The sequence below is a fragment of the Amphiprion ocellaris genome, chromosome 4, assembly GCF_022539595.1.
Source record: "Amphiprion ocellaris isolate individual 3 ecotype Okinawa chromosome 4, ASM2253959v1, whole genome shotgun sequence".
In the NCBI taxonomy this organism is placed as follows: Eukaryota; Metazoa; Chordata; class Actinopteri; family Pomacentridae; genus Amphiprion; species Amphiprion ocellaris.
The window spans coordinates 32,441,797-32,455,689 of record NC_072769.1 but is presented as its reverse complement, the minus strand read 5'-3'; the positions used below and the strand labels follow the sequence as shown (position 1 = coordinate 32,455,689).

The window sequence follows — 13,893 nt, the reverse complement described above, 5'->3', positions numbered from 1 at the left end:
TTAATACATTACATGATTCTCCCATTTAATTTATAATGGTTTTATTTTGGGAGTACACAGAGCCGGACTTCCAGTATTCCACTAGCTGTGACCAGCTTTACGCAGGTGAGAGCCAGACGCTCCTGTTTTGTGCGTATTTGTGCGTAAAGTGCGTAAAAAGCGGTTGGTGCGCGCACACCGGCGGCCCAGCTGCCCACTGCTCCCTCTCCATCTCCACCTTTCTCTCTCTTCATCTCTTTCTCTCCCCCCTCTCTCTCTCTTTCCATCTGCCTCTCTCTTTGTAACCCTATGCGGCCTGTCGACTCAGCAGATCATATACAGCGCAGCCAGAGAGGCGCGTGTGCGATGAATGCGGGCCTGTTTGTGGTCTATTCGTATAGGTCAGCAGTGCCATCGTATAGAGCAACAATGGCCGGGGCTATAGGCAGAGAATGAGGAGGATTTGGAGAGCCATCCGGGGAGCCTGCTTCAATGGTGGTTTCCAAAAGTGGAGGAAATTGGGACGCTGGAATTCAATTAATGGAGATAATTGTTTAATTAATAGTAACAGAAATCTAATTGTAACTGAGCCATAAAGGCTGTGCAAAAATGCAAACAAAAACAACAGAAAGGAAGCGACAACTTTGTGACTGTCTGTGTATAATCCACATGTGTAGAATATTCTTACCCCAAGTCAATTACTTTAGAAACTGGGCTACGGTTACCATGACAACATCCCCCTTGAATCTTCTGATCCTTTGGTCCTTGACATTCATTTCAGAGAACGCAGCCACCAAGTTCTCCTGAACATGTTCAAGGGAACACACATGTAAGACAGCGGAAGTCACGACTTCCACTATTCTCCCCACAGCCGCTGCTCTACCAGAACCTCCACTCTGCACTAAATCAAACCCTATTTTTAGTTCCTGCAGATGAAATGCAAATATAATGAAATTGTTGGCCCATAAGGACAGGCCACGTTGGATACTGCAAAACTCTTTTAGGCATATTCCGACATTTGAAGAATAGAAATGCTCTGTGATGAAGAATTTACAGTATTGTGTTGCATTTGTGAGCTTCACAAATGATTTGCTGTAAACCGACAGATGGATCCACTGATGAAAGGATGAATCTGAGGACATCACACATCTGTTTGGTAAACTGGATAATCTTTGTTTGATCGGGTGTAAAGATGATATTCAACAAGCCTGTACATGAAGCACGATAACCTGCTATTTACTCTTGACACTGTGGAGAAAAAACGATCAAACCATCATGCAGTGGCAAGGTGTAGATATTGATCAGTGGCCTTTTTGAAGAGGATGTTTTATTGGAGTACATGGAAAATGTTGTTGGCTATTCTCGGCTCCGTTTTGCTGTTTGTCACCACATCAGCTGTATTATTGAATGATACATTATTACCGCAGAGAAGCAAGTGCCGACAGACTTTATGTGGAGGATACAGCAGAAAAGAGTGTGCCGTATCTGTTATATGTCAAATGATTCAAAGCTGCGTCACTTCTAAGTTTAACAGTAGGACATTTGCTTTCATGTCAAATTGAATACCGGTTTAGACTTACTGTATGAAAAATACAGACACAAGAAACTCAAGGCAATGAAAGGCAGTACAACTTTCATTACTGAGATTCAAATTTAATTTCATTTTTTCAGCGCTTTTCTCTCAATTTCTAGAGAGATAATCTTCCATATTTGAGAGATTATTTTTCCGCTGTTCTTTGCTAGAGTGGTTGTGTAGCCTTTCTCTGTGAAATACTCCAAAGGTGTTCTTTTGGATTCAAGTCAGGTGGCTTACTTGTCAAGGTTGTAGTTTTCAGGTTTTTCTCCTTTAGAAAGTCTGTCATGGTTTTGTCCTGTGGATGGCTATCATGCTTGAATATATTTCTCTTCTTCCAAACTTCCGCAGGAATCCTACATTTTGATATATCCAGGTACATTCACGGCAACAGGTATAAATGTCATCTGTCCAACAACTTTTGAACTCATGCCGCCTCATGTCATCATGCCTCTGTGCTTCACTGTTAGGACTGTGCATTCATTGTGGTAGTCCTGGTCAGGTTCACGTCTAACATGCTGGACTTCATCTGAGCTGAATACATTTATCTTGGTCTCATCTGACCAAAGAATGTACTCCCAATATTCACCAGACTTATTTCAGTTTTCTTTAGGGAACTTTATTTTTGCTGTTTTATGCCAAAGAGCAAGCAAGAGTTTTTGTCTTGCACGCATCATAGACGTTGATGTTCTTCACTGTACCTTAAGTCATCTGAGTTCTCACAGAAGCTCTCACCAGTGGCTTGGTGGTTAGCACTTTCACCTTGCAACGAGAAGATTCCTGGTTCACGTCCCCACCTTTCCAGGTTCTTTCTGCATGGAGTTTGCATGTTCTCTCTGTGCATACGTGGGTTTTCTCTGGGTACTCTGGCTTCCTTCCACAGTCCAAAAACAGAAATCATGCTCAGGTTAATTGGTACCTCTAAATTGTCCATAGGTGTGAATGCGAGTGTGCCAGTGTGATTGTTTGTCTCTATATGTAATCCTGCGATAGACTGATGACCTGATAGGCTCCAGTCTCCCTGCGACCCTAATGAGGTTTAAACAGTATAGATAATGGATGGATGCATTTTTATTTTACTTACAAATGGATCTTAGGAGTTGTTATCCTGTCTTTCGATCCTGTCTGATATTCCTTTTTTTGTATTTAATATATAGTATTATTTAAAAAATAAATATTTCATTTTGCAATAAAATAAATTTGATTTGATAAATGACAGATACACATTTTCAAACAGAGAGGGCTTCTTGTTAAAACACTGATAAATGTGAAGTTTTGTTCCTGTCTTGCATCAAGCTGTGAAAATCTTTAATCCTATCCATTAGTTAAATGGATATTTACATATAATAAAGGACAGATTTCCTCATGCAAATATTACATAAATGTTCTTCTTTTCTTCTGAACAGCCTCTGGAAAGCGTTGGAACAGTTTAGAATCCCCAAAAGTTAAATAATGAATAAAATCCAAGCATTCATGAATTTAGAGTGTATCAAGGATGTTACTGTTTAAAACAGCCAAAGATATTATTTCTTCGTCTTATTTTTAGTGATACATGTTGATGTTTTGTATTACGCCCATCTATTTTCATTTTATATTATGTATTGTCATGGAAACTGCCTTTTACTGCTATTTTGGACCTGAGAGAAAATGTATCTCAAGAGACTTACTGGTGAAACTAATGTTAAAGGAAATTATTAGAATTATTAGAGCAAATAAATATGAATGAAAAAGAAGCTAGGTTAAAACCCATGGTCTGTGCTGTGCTTTTTGATAGAAAAGAGTCCCATAAGAAGAACCCTTTAAACACCTTGAAGGTCCTCATGGATGCTAGACCTTGACTAGGCGCAGTAACTGAATCCATTTGTGACTGAAGGACCTCAGTCTGTCCTCCAGCCACGGTTTGGGAATGAACATCAAGGAGAGTAAGAGGCAAAAATAAGAGATGTGGCTCCTCATGGAGGTCACCATCTCTCACTATTTCCTGATTTGCCTGTTTCTCTTCATTAAAGTGACTCTCTGCAGTAGCTGAGAATGTCTAACAGCTACTAAAAGTGAAGTGTGTGATTCATCCCCTCACCCCTTCCTCCACTGACCTTCTGCTGATGCTCACTTGTGCGCAAGGAAATTAAAACTGCACAATTAACGAGGCCGACCATTGAATCCGATACATAAATGGTTTTGGTGCTCAGCTGCAGCTCCTGTTTCCCTGATGTCCTTGTCACAAGCCTGGATGTCACGAACACATGACCTCGCCTCAGTGTTTGGAGCTTAATCCATTTGCTCGCTCCTTCGTGTCCACTTTGGAATAAACAGCTTTTGCAGCCACAATATTTTACTCACCCACGCTAGAAAAAAAAGGTTGAAGGCTTTAATTTAATAGCTTTCTCCTCCTGTGGTGAAGCGAGACACTCCGATTACTGTCCACACACACTCTGAACTTTGCTCACCCAGAGGTGCAAGTGGAGCTAGGTTATTGCTTCTTACAGCTTATTGCTTTCCCTGTTATTGTTTCTCCCAGCACCTCTTTATTACAGCACCGAAGGGAACACGAGTGAATAATTTTGTGACAGGTTCTTAAATGTGAACCTGGTCAATCTGGCTGCTACTGTGTAGTCAACATCTCGCTTTAAAGTCTCCAGTTCTCCCATTATTTCACACCCCTAGTTCATGGATTTTACTTAGTCTTTGATTAATTCATCTTATGCACATCCATGTTCATTTTGTCATACTTTCTTCCACGTATTCTTCTCTTCTTTCAGCCACATCCTCTGTCTCTCTTTCTGCCCGCCGCTCTCTCTCTCTTTGATGATGGGGGTATTTCTATTCTGTGGGGGCTGTGAGCTCAGCGAGTTTGTTTCTGTGTCTATAATCCCTCTCTCTGGGCGCCAGCATATAAAAGCCACAAGGGGCCCGGCGCACTCTCACACAGACCACCAGTCTCAGCCCCGAGTCTACTCCTTTTACGCACACACTGCCACAGGTAAGACAGTGGACAAACATCATACAGAAAAGAAAAGAAAGAAGGGAGATAGCGAGCAAGAATAATTTAATGTACTGCCTAAAAATGAGGACGTAGGTTATAGCTGAGGTGAAACATTGCTGGTAAAGTGTGAATTTCTCCTGTACAAATCCAGTAGCTGCCAATAAATGCACTGTGGTTAGTTCAGAATATCCATTAGAGTTTATTTTGTGCAAAATGCTGCTAAAACGCATGGTCAAATTTGATGAATTTTCTATGAGATTTGAAAATCCAGCAGCATTGCGATGGCAAATCTCAATTTCATAACTGAGGAAAGTTTCAGGCAACCCCAAATTTTTAATAATCTGTTTATTTGTATGCTGTGCGCATGTATTAAAAGGTACTGTAGCCTGTAGCTATAATTAATTTTATTTGTTTAGCACAGAGGAGTTCATGTTGGATTTTCTTGGTGCACATTTTTAATTGAAAGTTTGGTGTTTTTCAAGTATAAATAAGTGTAACGCATTTGTAAGACAAGTGTGGTGAAACTTGAACTGAATGCAGATTTGTTAAGGCCTGTGTATGACTCATTTCTTTTTGTTAAAGTGAGATTAGTCAAAATGTATTGGGAGAGGATCTGTAGTGATCAAACATCTCTCAAGAGAGCATTTGTCACCATCAGTCACCTTTTCTTGCCTTTTAGCAGAAAAGATATTCTATTAATGCATCTTAAGATGACAGCTCTTGGTTGAAAAATGAAGAAAGGCTAGAATATTCTTTTAAGATTTTGAATCACGTTGTGTGTTTTTGCCATCATTTTGGCTGTTGCTGATTTGAATTTTGAGTAATTCGACTTCTACTGTTAACTTAGCAAGTTCCTCAGTTGATATGATCAAAGCATTAACTTTGTTCCACCAAAGTAATCTTGCCAAATGATGTGTTAATATGTTGTGTTATTTGAGCTACTGCAATGAGAGTGTTGCAGTTTTTCCTTTTAGTCAAGGGAAGAGAATATTATTTTTTATCATTATTATTAATCAAAGGCCTGGACACTGTAATATTTTTGTACAGGCACTTAGTGAGCCTCTTCACAACCGCAAAGTTAATTTTAGCCACAAGGACATCTTCAGAAACTACCTTTCAAATGGAGTCTCATAAATGCATTTTGGCCTTGTGGTTCTTCTGTTGTAAGCTTTTTGATTGGGGTGAGACAATTACAAAAACTCCATTTATAAAGAATGGATGTTAACAGCTTCTCTTCTCTTCATCCCAGTCATCATGTCTGCTGGAGGAGAGAAATCCAAGTCTGCTTCCCAGACTGATGGGAAGGCAGCTCAGAACAAGATGTCTGAGATGGGCATGATGTCCTACAAGGTGCAGTCCACACACACACACACACACACACACACACACACACACACACACACACACAAACAGCTGTTCAAACAAATGCTATATAACATACAGCCTTCTTCACTCGGTGTGAAGCATCTGGCCTCACAGTGCTGTGACAGTTTACCTTCTGAGCTGATGTTATAGCTCAGTGAGGGGGTGTTCGACAGCTACAACTGACGGATAAATCCAAGGCTTCTGTATGGTAAATCACAGAGGAGGTAGCTGTCATAACAACACTTCATTTTACTCTTTCTTGTCTGGACAGTTTCTCCCATGCCACACACTGCTTCCGTGCTATTTCTGCCCTCCTCAGCTGTTGCCTTTGACTTTGAAACCCCACTCAGGGACCCTTCTTCTTCAAACCCCGTATCTCATTCTCTTTCTTTTACCCAAACCCCCTCCAGATGTGTGTGTTCGATCAGGAGAACTTCCAGGGCCGCATGATCGAGATCACCAATGAGTGCATGAACGTGTGCGACATGGGGATGGACAAGGTGCGCTCCCTGCGTGTCGACTGTGGGCCGTAAGTAGCCAAATTACACGCTGCCACACCAACACGTCCACATGTTGAAGTATTGTACCAGCGCCCACGCTGCTCCGAGCAAAGAGTAGCTGATTTCACAGCTGGAACTCACCATTATGTGACGTTCCACACTTTGCGTTTTAGGCATTTTGATGATGCTTTTATCCCGAGTCATTTGCAGAGAGTGCAGCTGAAGAGTGAGTTTCACTTCCGAAAACTACTAACAGCTCAAAACACACAGCAGAGACCGGGATAAGAGTACTGCACCAACTTTCCTATGTTTCGTAACATTTTTTTTGTAAAATAATTAAAGTGCCATATTTCTGCCATGTAATTAAATGCATATTTGCAAGATACAAAAAAAAAAACAACAACAACAAAAAACCCCAGATATACAGGTTTAGATAACCTCTTTAAGTTGCAGACATTATTTTTGATCAGTTGTATTGACATAATAATGCCAGGAATTGCACTAACTTAACATTTTGTGTAACTTAAACTCAAATTTCTGTGTCGGCTAACCTAAAACTAGATAAAGTTGGGAGAAATTAATTGAGCTCCACTATCTTAACACTCCTGCACAATTTCAAATGGTTAAAACTAGCAATTAAAAATATTTTATGACTTAAAACTAAATTCAAGTTTAGATAACTTAATGAAAATGACTTGATAACTACCAGTTTTAAGTGTCCTCCTCTACCCTAACATGCCCGGACAATATCAAATGGTTAAGACTGTAATAAACATAGGACAAGCACATTTTCCCAACTCATTATAGTTTATTGGTTGACTATAATTAATTGAATTGATGGGTGCAAACTATTGTGTTATTTTTTGTTGTTGAGCCCAAACATTATTGTTTCTGACTGTGTGATCTCATATAAATAAATTCGATATAGATAGAAGAACATAACACGTAAAGAAAGTGAGCTGCAAGTAGAAAGAACAGACATATTATTTCCCACTGCTCAGCCAGTGATTTAATACTGACTTTCATACAGATAGGGAAGTCGCAAGAGAAAAATTACACAAAGAAAAGTCCAAATCAAAGCAACACAGGCCAACATATTCCGACTTTTAGCCTTTCAGAAAATATCACTGCCAACCAAACACACTGTATATCTAACTTCATAGCACTCCTCATGATGAGTAAACTAGAGCTTCACCATCTTACTCTCTCTTTTTCCTTACTTTTTCACCCTCTAAGCTTCGTGGGCTTTGAGCAGATGAACTTCTGTGGTGAGATGTTCATCCTGGAGAAGGGCGAGTATCCTCGCTGGGACTCCTGGAGCAACTGCCAGAAGAACGACTACCTGCTGTCCTTCAGGCCTGTGCGCATGGTGAGCTCTAGTTTCCATCCAGTCAACTGAAAATGTCATCTTACTAGTTCCTGCACTCCTGATGGAAGTTTGCTTTCTGTCATCTCCTCTTTTATCCTCATCCTTTTGCTTTTTTTGGTCCAACACCTTGCAGGATCCTGAGAAGCATAAGATCTGCCTGTTTGAGGTTGGAGAGTTCAAGGGACGCAAGATGGAGATCATGGACGACGACGTTCCCAGCCTGTTCTCTTATGGTTTCACCGACAGGGTGGGCAGCATCATGGTCAGCTGCGGAACGTGAGTATTGTGGCATCTTTAAAACACTGCAGCAATCTTGGTAACACCCCCCGGCGTTATTTTGGGTGTTATTTGCTGTTATCTAAAAAAATAAGTATGTTAAGGATTGAAAAAAAAAAAGCAAAACACTTATTTAACTGCTGTTTTATAGATTTTTCTGGTTTTGGTAAATTTTAGATCATGTATAGTAAAATTGCAATTATTAATCTTCATTATAAATTTACATATTGACTTTAAGAAACAAAACAAAACAAACAAACAAAAAACAGACTCAAACAGCACAAAAGTCCACTTAAAATGTCTGTACTTCGACAAATAGTAATGAGTTTTTTCACAACCTGTGCTCAAAAAATTACCCTGTTAATTTAAATCTGCATAAGAGTATAAAATTATATTGCAGATATTAGTCTTTATTTTCACAGATTTTAACATACTTTTTCTTGCTGCCAGATAAATTTTTTTTGGAGTGTAATAACCCGAGGTTCCACCAAGTACAAATAGGTTGATCTTGCAAACTTGACTGAGCAAAGATAGTTGTTTCCTCTTTTCCAGCCCTTTCTGCTGGTTTTGCCATCATATTTAATGAATAAACATAGGAGTGATGTCAATTTTACAATCTATAGCAAACAAGTATCAAACCATGCCTCTGTTTTCTAAGTCAGACTGTGAAGCTTTCTCAAATCGCTTGCAGCTTCCAGTTGGAAATCATACAATTTCCAGCAGTGCCAACCACAAACTCTACTCCGTGCTTGAAAAAAAGTCGATGCCCTTGCAGTGCTGCGTGTGTCAGAGAGTTTCCACACCCATGACGTCATTCTCTAACTGGCAGAAACAGCAGCATAATCACCAACTGTCTGCTGCTCGAAGTGTTTGTTTGAGAGCTAGTTCAGGAATAGAGACTTTCTCATCAGCCGTAAGCCGAGGGTGTCATGAACGTCAGCAGCTCGGTGCCTCTGTCTGTGTGCTTTACTTTATTTGCAGCCTGATACAAGCTGCTGGGAGGCTGAATACCCTGCGGCTTTGTTTCTGACAACATGACAAACAGATCGATGTCTTTATTTGTTAGATGTGTATCCTCCCTGGTTTCTCTGCGTGTGTCTTTGCAGCATCCTTCTTCCACATTCCTCACTTGCCTGCTGCTCATCCTTGAACCTTGAACCGCCCTTGAGAGGTTTTCCTCTCTTGCATACATTTTGACTTGCTGCAACCTTGTAATCCTATCTGTTCCCTATTTGTCCCTCTATTTCAATCCCCAGTTGGGTGGGTTACCAGTTCCCCGGCTACCGTGGAAGCCAGTTCCTGCTGGAGAAGGGCGAGTTCAGGCATTTCAACGAGTTTGGCGCCCGCTGCCCCCAGATGCAGTCCATCAGGCGCATCCGCGACATGCAGTGGCACCCACATGGCTGCTACACCGTGAGCTCCAAGTGAAACCCGGCGAGGGCGAGGAAGAGAGGGACCGGAGGAGAGGCGGAGGCCGAGGGCGGGCGAAGAGATGGAGGAGGGAGGGCAAAGAAGGAGAGGAAGAGGGTTTAATAACCCCTCCTCTGTCCCAAAACCTCTTGGTGGCTTGAGTGCAGGATGGAGGGAGTACAGAGGGTTATTTATAGACTAGTGACCAATGAGAAGTTGTGCAAAGTTTGAGGAGGATAATAGCCTCCGAGACCGCACCTGATCATAAACGCTCTCTCCATTTTTGTTCTTCCTCTCTCTCTTATCGTCTCCATTCGTCAGCTCCCGGCGCTAACTTTCCTCTCTCTCCTCCCCTCCCTCCCTCTCTCCCCCTCACATGCTTCTCCCCCACACCTCGCCAACGTCAGCCCTCACTCAGCCCATTAGAGCCTGACTGAAGGAGGGGAGGATGAGGGCGTACCGGTGTGGATTTTTTGTTTGTTTGTGTGATGGGGGAACTGAGACAGAAAGGAAAACCGCAACAAGACAAACAGTGGTGGATTCTCTGTGCTCAGATCCTGCAGCCTCATCAATCTTAAACCCCAATAAAAGCATCTCACATCCGGCTCCTCTTGAAATGACGTCTTTTTTTGACAGATGTGGTTGTTGATGTACAGATGCACAGAGAGATAATGGGCCTTTGAGAACAGACACAAAAAAGTGACTGGCATCCTATTTTTTTTAGTTGTACAAATATGTGCAACTAGAAATAATGTTTCCACTCAGCTCTATAGCGCTTTAAAGAGCCCATATGATTCTTTTTGGTGCATGCAAAAGATCTGCAAACTTGCACAGCCTAAAGTCCAAAGTTCCCACAGAAAACTCTGTTCCTTACATGCATGAAACACCTTGTTTCAAGTCCAGGCTCTTCGTCCTTTACTTATCTATGTCACAATGTAACACGTTTCCTGCCATTATTGCCAGTGTTACTTTGGTTTCATTGGGCCAACTGATCAATCAGCATTCATGTCAATGCCTTCAGATGTGTACCTGTATCATCAAGACGAAAAATCTCTAAAATTAAAAAGAAAACCCTTAGAATCTATAAAATGTATTACATAAAAACGGTTCAACTGCATCATTGTACCGGAAAAATAAAGAGTACGCACACTACACAGTCTATTTAAGACATCAAAGTGTCAGTATCCTGTGTGGTGAAATAAATTCATATTTCAATTCGAAACTGCACCAGAGGAATATACATCAGAAGGAGATTCATTTAAAGATAAAGATGTTCGCATGCCCCAAATCCAAGACCATGACAAATATTGCAAGGGCTAAAATTATGCTACAGACATCTCTGACCTGTATGATTTTATGTATTCATCTTTAAGCTATTTATAAGGTTGGAAGTTTGCATAATTCATAGATATAAGCTGACATATATTCATCAGAGGACTGGGCTTTATGGGAAGAATTTATTCATGAGACAGGAGCTAAAGCATAGAAATAGAAGAAATGCTGCAGTGATGTACAGTGTGAGAAAGGTCATTTTTGAACAATAAGGCATGCAAAGATATTTTGGAAGACCTCAAAAATAAAATTATAGTCCTGTAAATTTGCACAATATGGGCTCTTTAAAGCATCTTTTAGATCTTTTCATTTAATTTTGGTTTACTCCTACTGCTCTTATAGCAAATTAATTGATAAGTGTTAGCTAACATGTTTGAAAATGTTTAATTGTTGCCTTTAAGGCTTGTTTCTGCTGCCACTGTGTTACCAATTATTCCCATGGTACATATTAAAGTAGATTTTTGGGGGGAAAAATTTGCTGCTGCTAGAATAACACACTTGAATTGAACTACAAACTGTCATTGGTGGGTAATCATGGATAAATTAGGCCGCAGGTTTAAACAAGAAAGACTGGACATGGACTAACAATATCTTACATTTTGATTCTTCTGCACTGATTTTGATTCTTTTGTGAGGCCGACAGCTTAAACAAAGGGCAACATTCAATTGGTGGAGTGTAAATGTTCCCAAAACTCCCAGCTACAGCTGTTCCACTGTCCCATTTACAATATTATTAAAACGTTCTTTACAATATAAGATATAGAGAGCTGTCGAATGAAATCTTTGGTGCAAGTTATATTTTTTAAACCCCTAAGATCTCAGCTGGAAAACTAAATCTACCTGTAAACTGCAACAAAATGCCAATAAAAGCTCCATAACTGTAATGAATATGCTTGAACATTTGAGAGAATTTTGCAGGTCTTCATACTTTTATCACCAGGTCAGAGCTAGATTTGAAAAACAATGCAAAATGGTCTACTTTATTTCATTCAAAACTGTGAACTAGAGCATGAATTACAGTCTTATGAAAATTTATCTGACACAGATGTTAATGAACTTGTTCTAAAAATTCTCCACTGCACCTCTACTCTTTATGCAACACAAATAAAGCACAACATTGCTACATTAATTTTGGCCTTAGTAGTATGATGCACTGAATGTGCCACGCTTGGCAACCTTCCAGAAATGGTGTAACAGATACAGGCTGGTCCCAGTACAGGGAGCTCCATGGCAGTAGGAGTTCAAGCAAAGCCGGTCTGCTTAAGTATTGTGCAACTGGGTTATGTACATGAAGATAAAACAAACACAAAAAAACTACTAAATGAAATTTTAGTCTGACTTGGTATTGGAAGATAATTATTAAAAATCCAATTCATGTATTAATGCCTAAAAATATGAATATTTTGGATTGGATGTTTGAACTTCACATAGTGAATGAAGTATGGTGAATTTGAAAGTTGAGGGTTGTTTCCAATATAATTAGTTGAAAGTGGAAAATTTATCAAAGCTCACCAAATACCGGAGTTAGGCTCCACAGTTTTTTCAATAAAACTGTTGGAGCCAAAATATGATTTCTTTGTTTTGATTGTTGTTAGTGTCGGTATGACTGTGTGGGAGTGGCTTTAGGAGCCACGGGGTTGCCCACCGTAGGGAGTGGACTGCATATATGATGGCTAATGAATGAATGAATACAGGTGTGCAGTTTGGAGTAGGAAGCCGAACAGTTTTCGACGGTGCTCAAACGCTGTGTCAAGCAGGTGAAAGTTGTCAGGTTGTATAATATTGGTTTATTGGAGACTTAATGTTGACTGAATGATAACTTACCTGCAATGCTGTCAATAAATGAAACGTCAGTAAAAACGAGCAAAGACACTGTTTTAATTTGAAGCCACACGCTTCAGACTAAAGGACACCAACTGCCACCTCAGTGACTACAGGTAAAGTCACTACAAAAATATTCAGTTTTGATATCACTTTTTCAAAAGGTTGTAACTTGAAAATGATTAGAGATAAAGGCATACTGTAAATGAGTAAAATCATCAGTATGATCCAAAGTTTGTGATGGGAGTAAATTTGTCCCTCCTGCCACCCCGGACACGGTGAAGCAAAGCATCAGCTCCAGTATGTGCTGCTTGTGGACTGTCATGGCGCACGGACTCGCTGCCGTTACGCACAGACGCAGCGTCACTTTCTGTCTCACTAGACGACTGAACATCTTCATCAGAGGGTGAATATTCCTCTTCAGAATCTGAGTCAGCCATTTCTTGACGAAGTACTTTGTCAACAGTGAACAAACCTCTCGGCTTGGTGACTTTTCTCTCGCTGTCTTGCGCTCCGTTACGCGCCGACTGCGACCCTCGTCTCCTCGACCGGGAGGCGGTTTTCAAACTCCATAAACTCCAAAACTTTGAATGAAAACACGCCCACAAATGATGCTCAGATTGAAGTCCCAGATGTCTGCCATCTCCTGGTGTAAAGTACTAACTACATGAGGCACCATATTTGCAGCTATGGCTTGTTATGTTCAGCAATGTTGCTTGTCGCAATATTGCGACTTTGGCGCTTAAAGACATGTTGCTAGCTGCTTTCAGGATTTGTGTCTTCCAAGTGGTTTGGAGGTCAATATTTAACATACACAAATGTGATGCAGATCTTGAAAACTGCCCTGGACAAACACTGAGAATTGTCTGCAAGGAGTGTAATTGATAACTTATGTCCAGGAGATAAAGCTATAACTGTCATTGCATATTAATAAATTCTTAACGTTTGAATGAGAGAGGAGGTGTAGATGTGATTTGAAGAAGAATTTCTAACCAGATAAGGGACCCTCTATACCTGAAAACCTTCAAACATGCCTGAGTGAAATCTAAATTCACTGATGAGCTGCAACATTAAATCCACAGATTGGTGAATGAATTTTATTGATCATGTTGTTAAAATGCAATATTCTACTAGAAAGCATTAAATCCTGGCATTCATGTGGATGTTAGTTTGGCAAATTGCACTGACCTAATTATCATTATGCAGCAAGTACAACCCCCAATGGAAAAAGGAGTCCCTGATGGCTGCAGGAATGGCTTGAGGAGGACGACCAAGAGCCCATGGT

The 13,893-nt window shown here is 40.4% G+C and overlaps 1 protein-coding gene across 1 annotated transcript; it reads left to right on the top strand.

Annotated features, from left to right (window-relative positions):
- Positions 1–4,345: 4,345 nt before the first annotated feature.
- Positions 4,346–10,060, top strand: crybb1l2 (crystallin, beta B1, like 2). Its single transcript, XM_035947458.2, has 6 exons — positions 4,346–4,532; positions 5,785–5,885; positions 6,311–6,429; positions 7,637–7,769; positions 7,903–8,045; positions 9,302–10,060. The coding sequence occupies exons 1-6, from the start codon at positions 4,358–4,360 to the stop codon at positions 9,471–9,473; spliced, it is 843 nt and encodes a 280-aa protein (XP_035803351.1). The 5' UTR covers positions 4,346–4,357; the 3' UTR covers positions 9,474–10,060.
- Positions 10,061–13,893: the final 3,833 nt, after the last annotated feature.

Coding starts and splice junctions, on each gene's coding strand:
- crybb1l2 (XM_035947458.2), top strand. CDS start 4,358: ATGATGGGGGTATTTCTATTCTGTGGGGGCTGTGAGCTCAGCGAGTTT. Junction 4,533..5,784: donor TTACGCACACACTGCCACAG/GTAAGACAGTGG, acceptor TCTTCATCCCAG/TCATCATGTCTGCTGGAGGA. Junction 7,770..7,902: donor CCTTCAGGCCTGTGCGCATG/GTGAGCTCTAGT, acceptor AACACCTTGCAG/GATCCTGAGAAGCATAAGAT.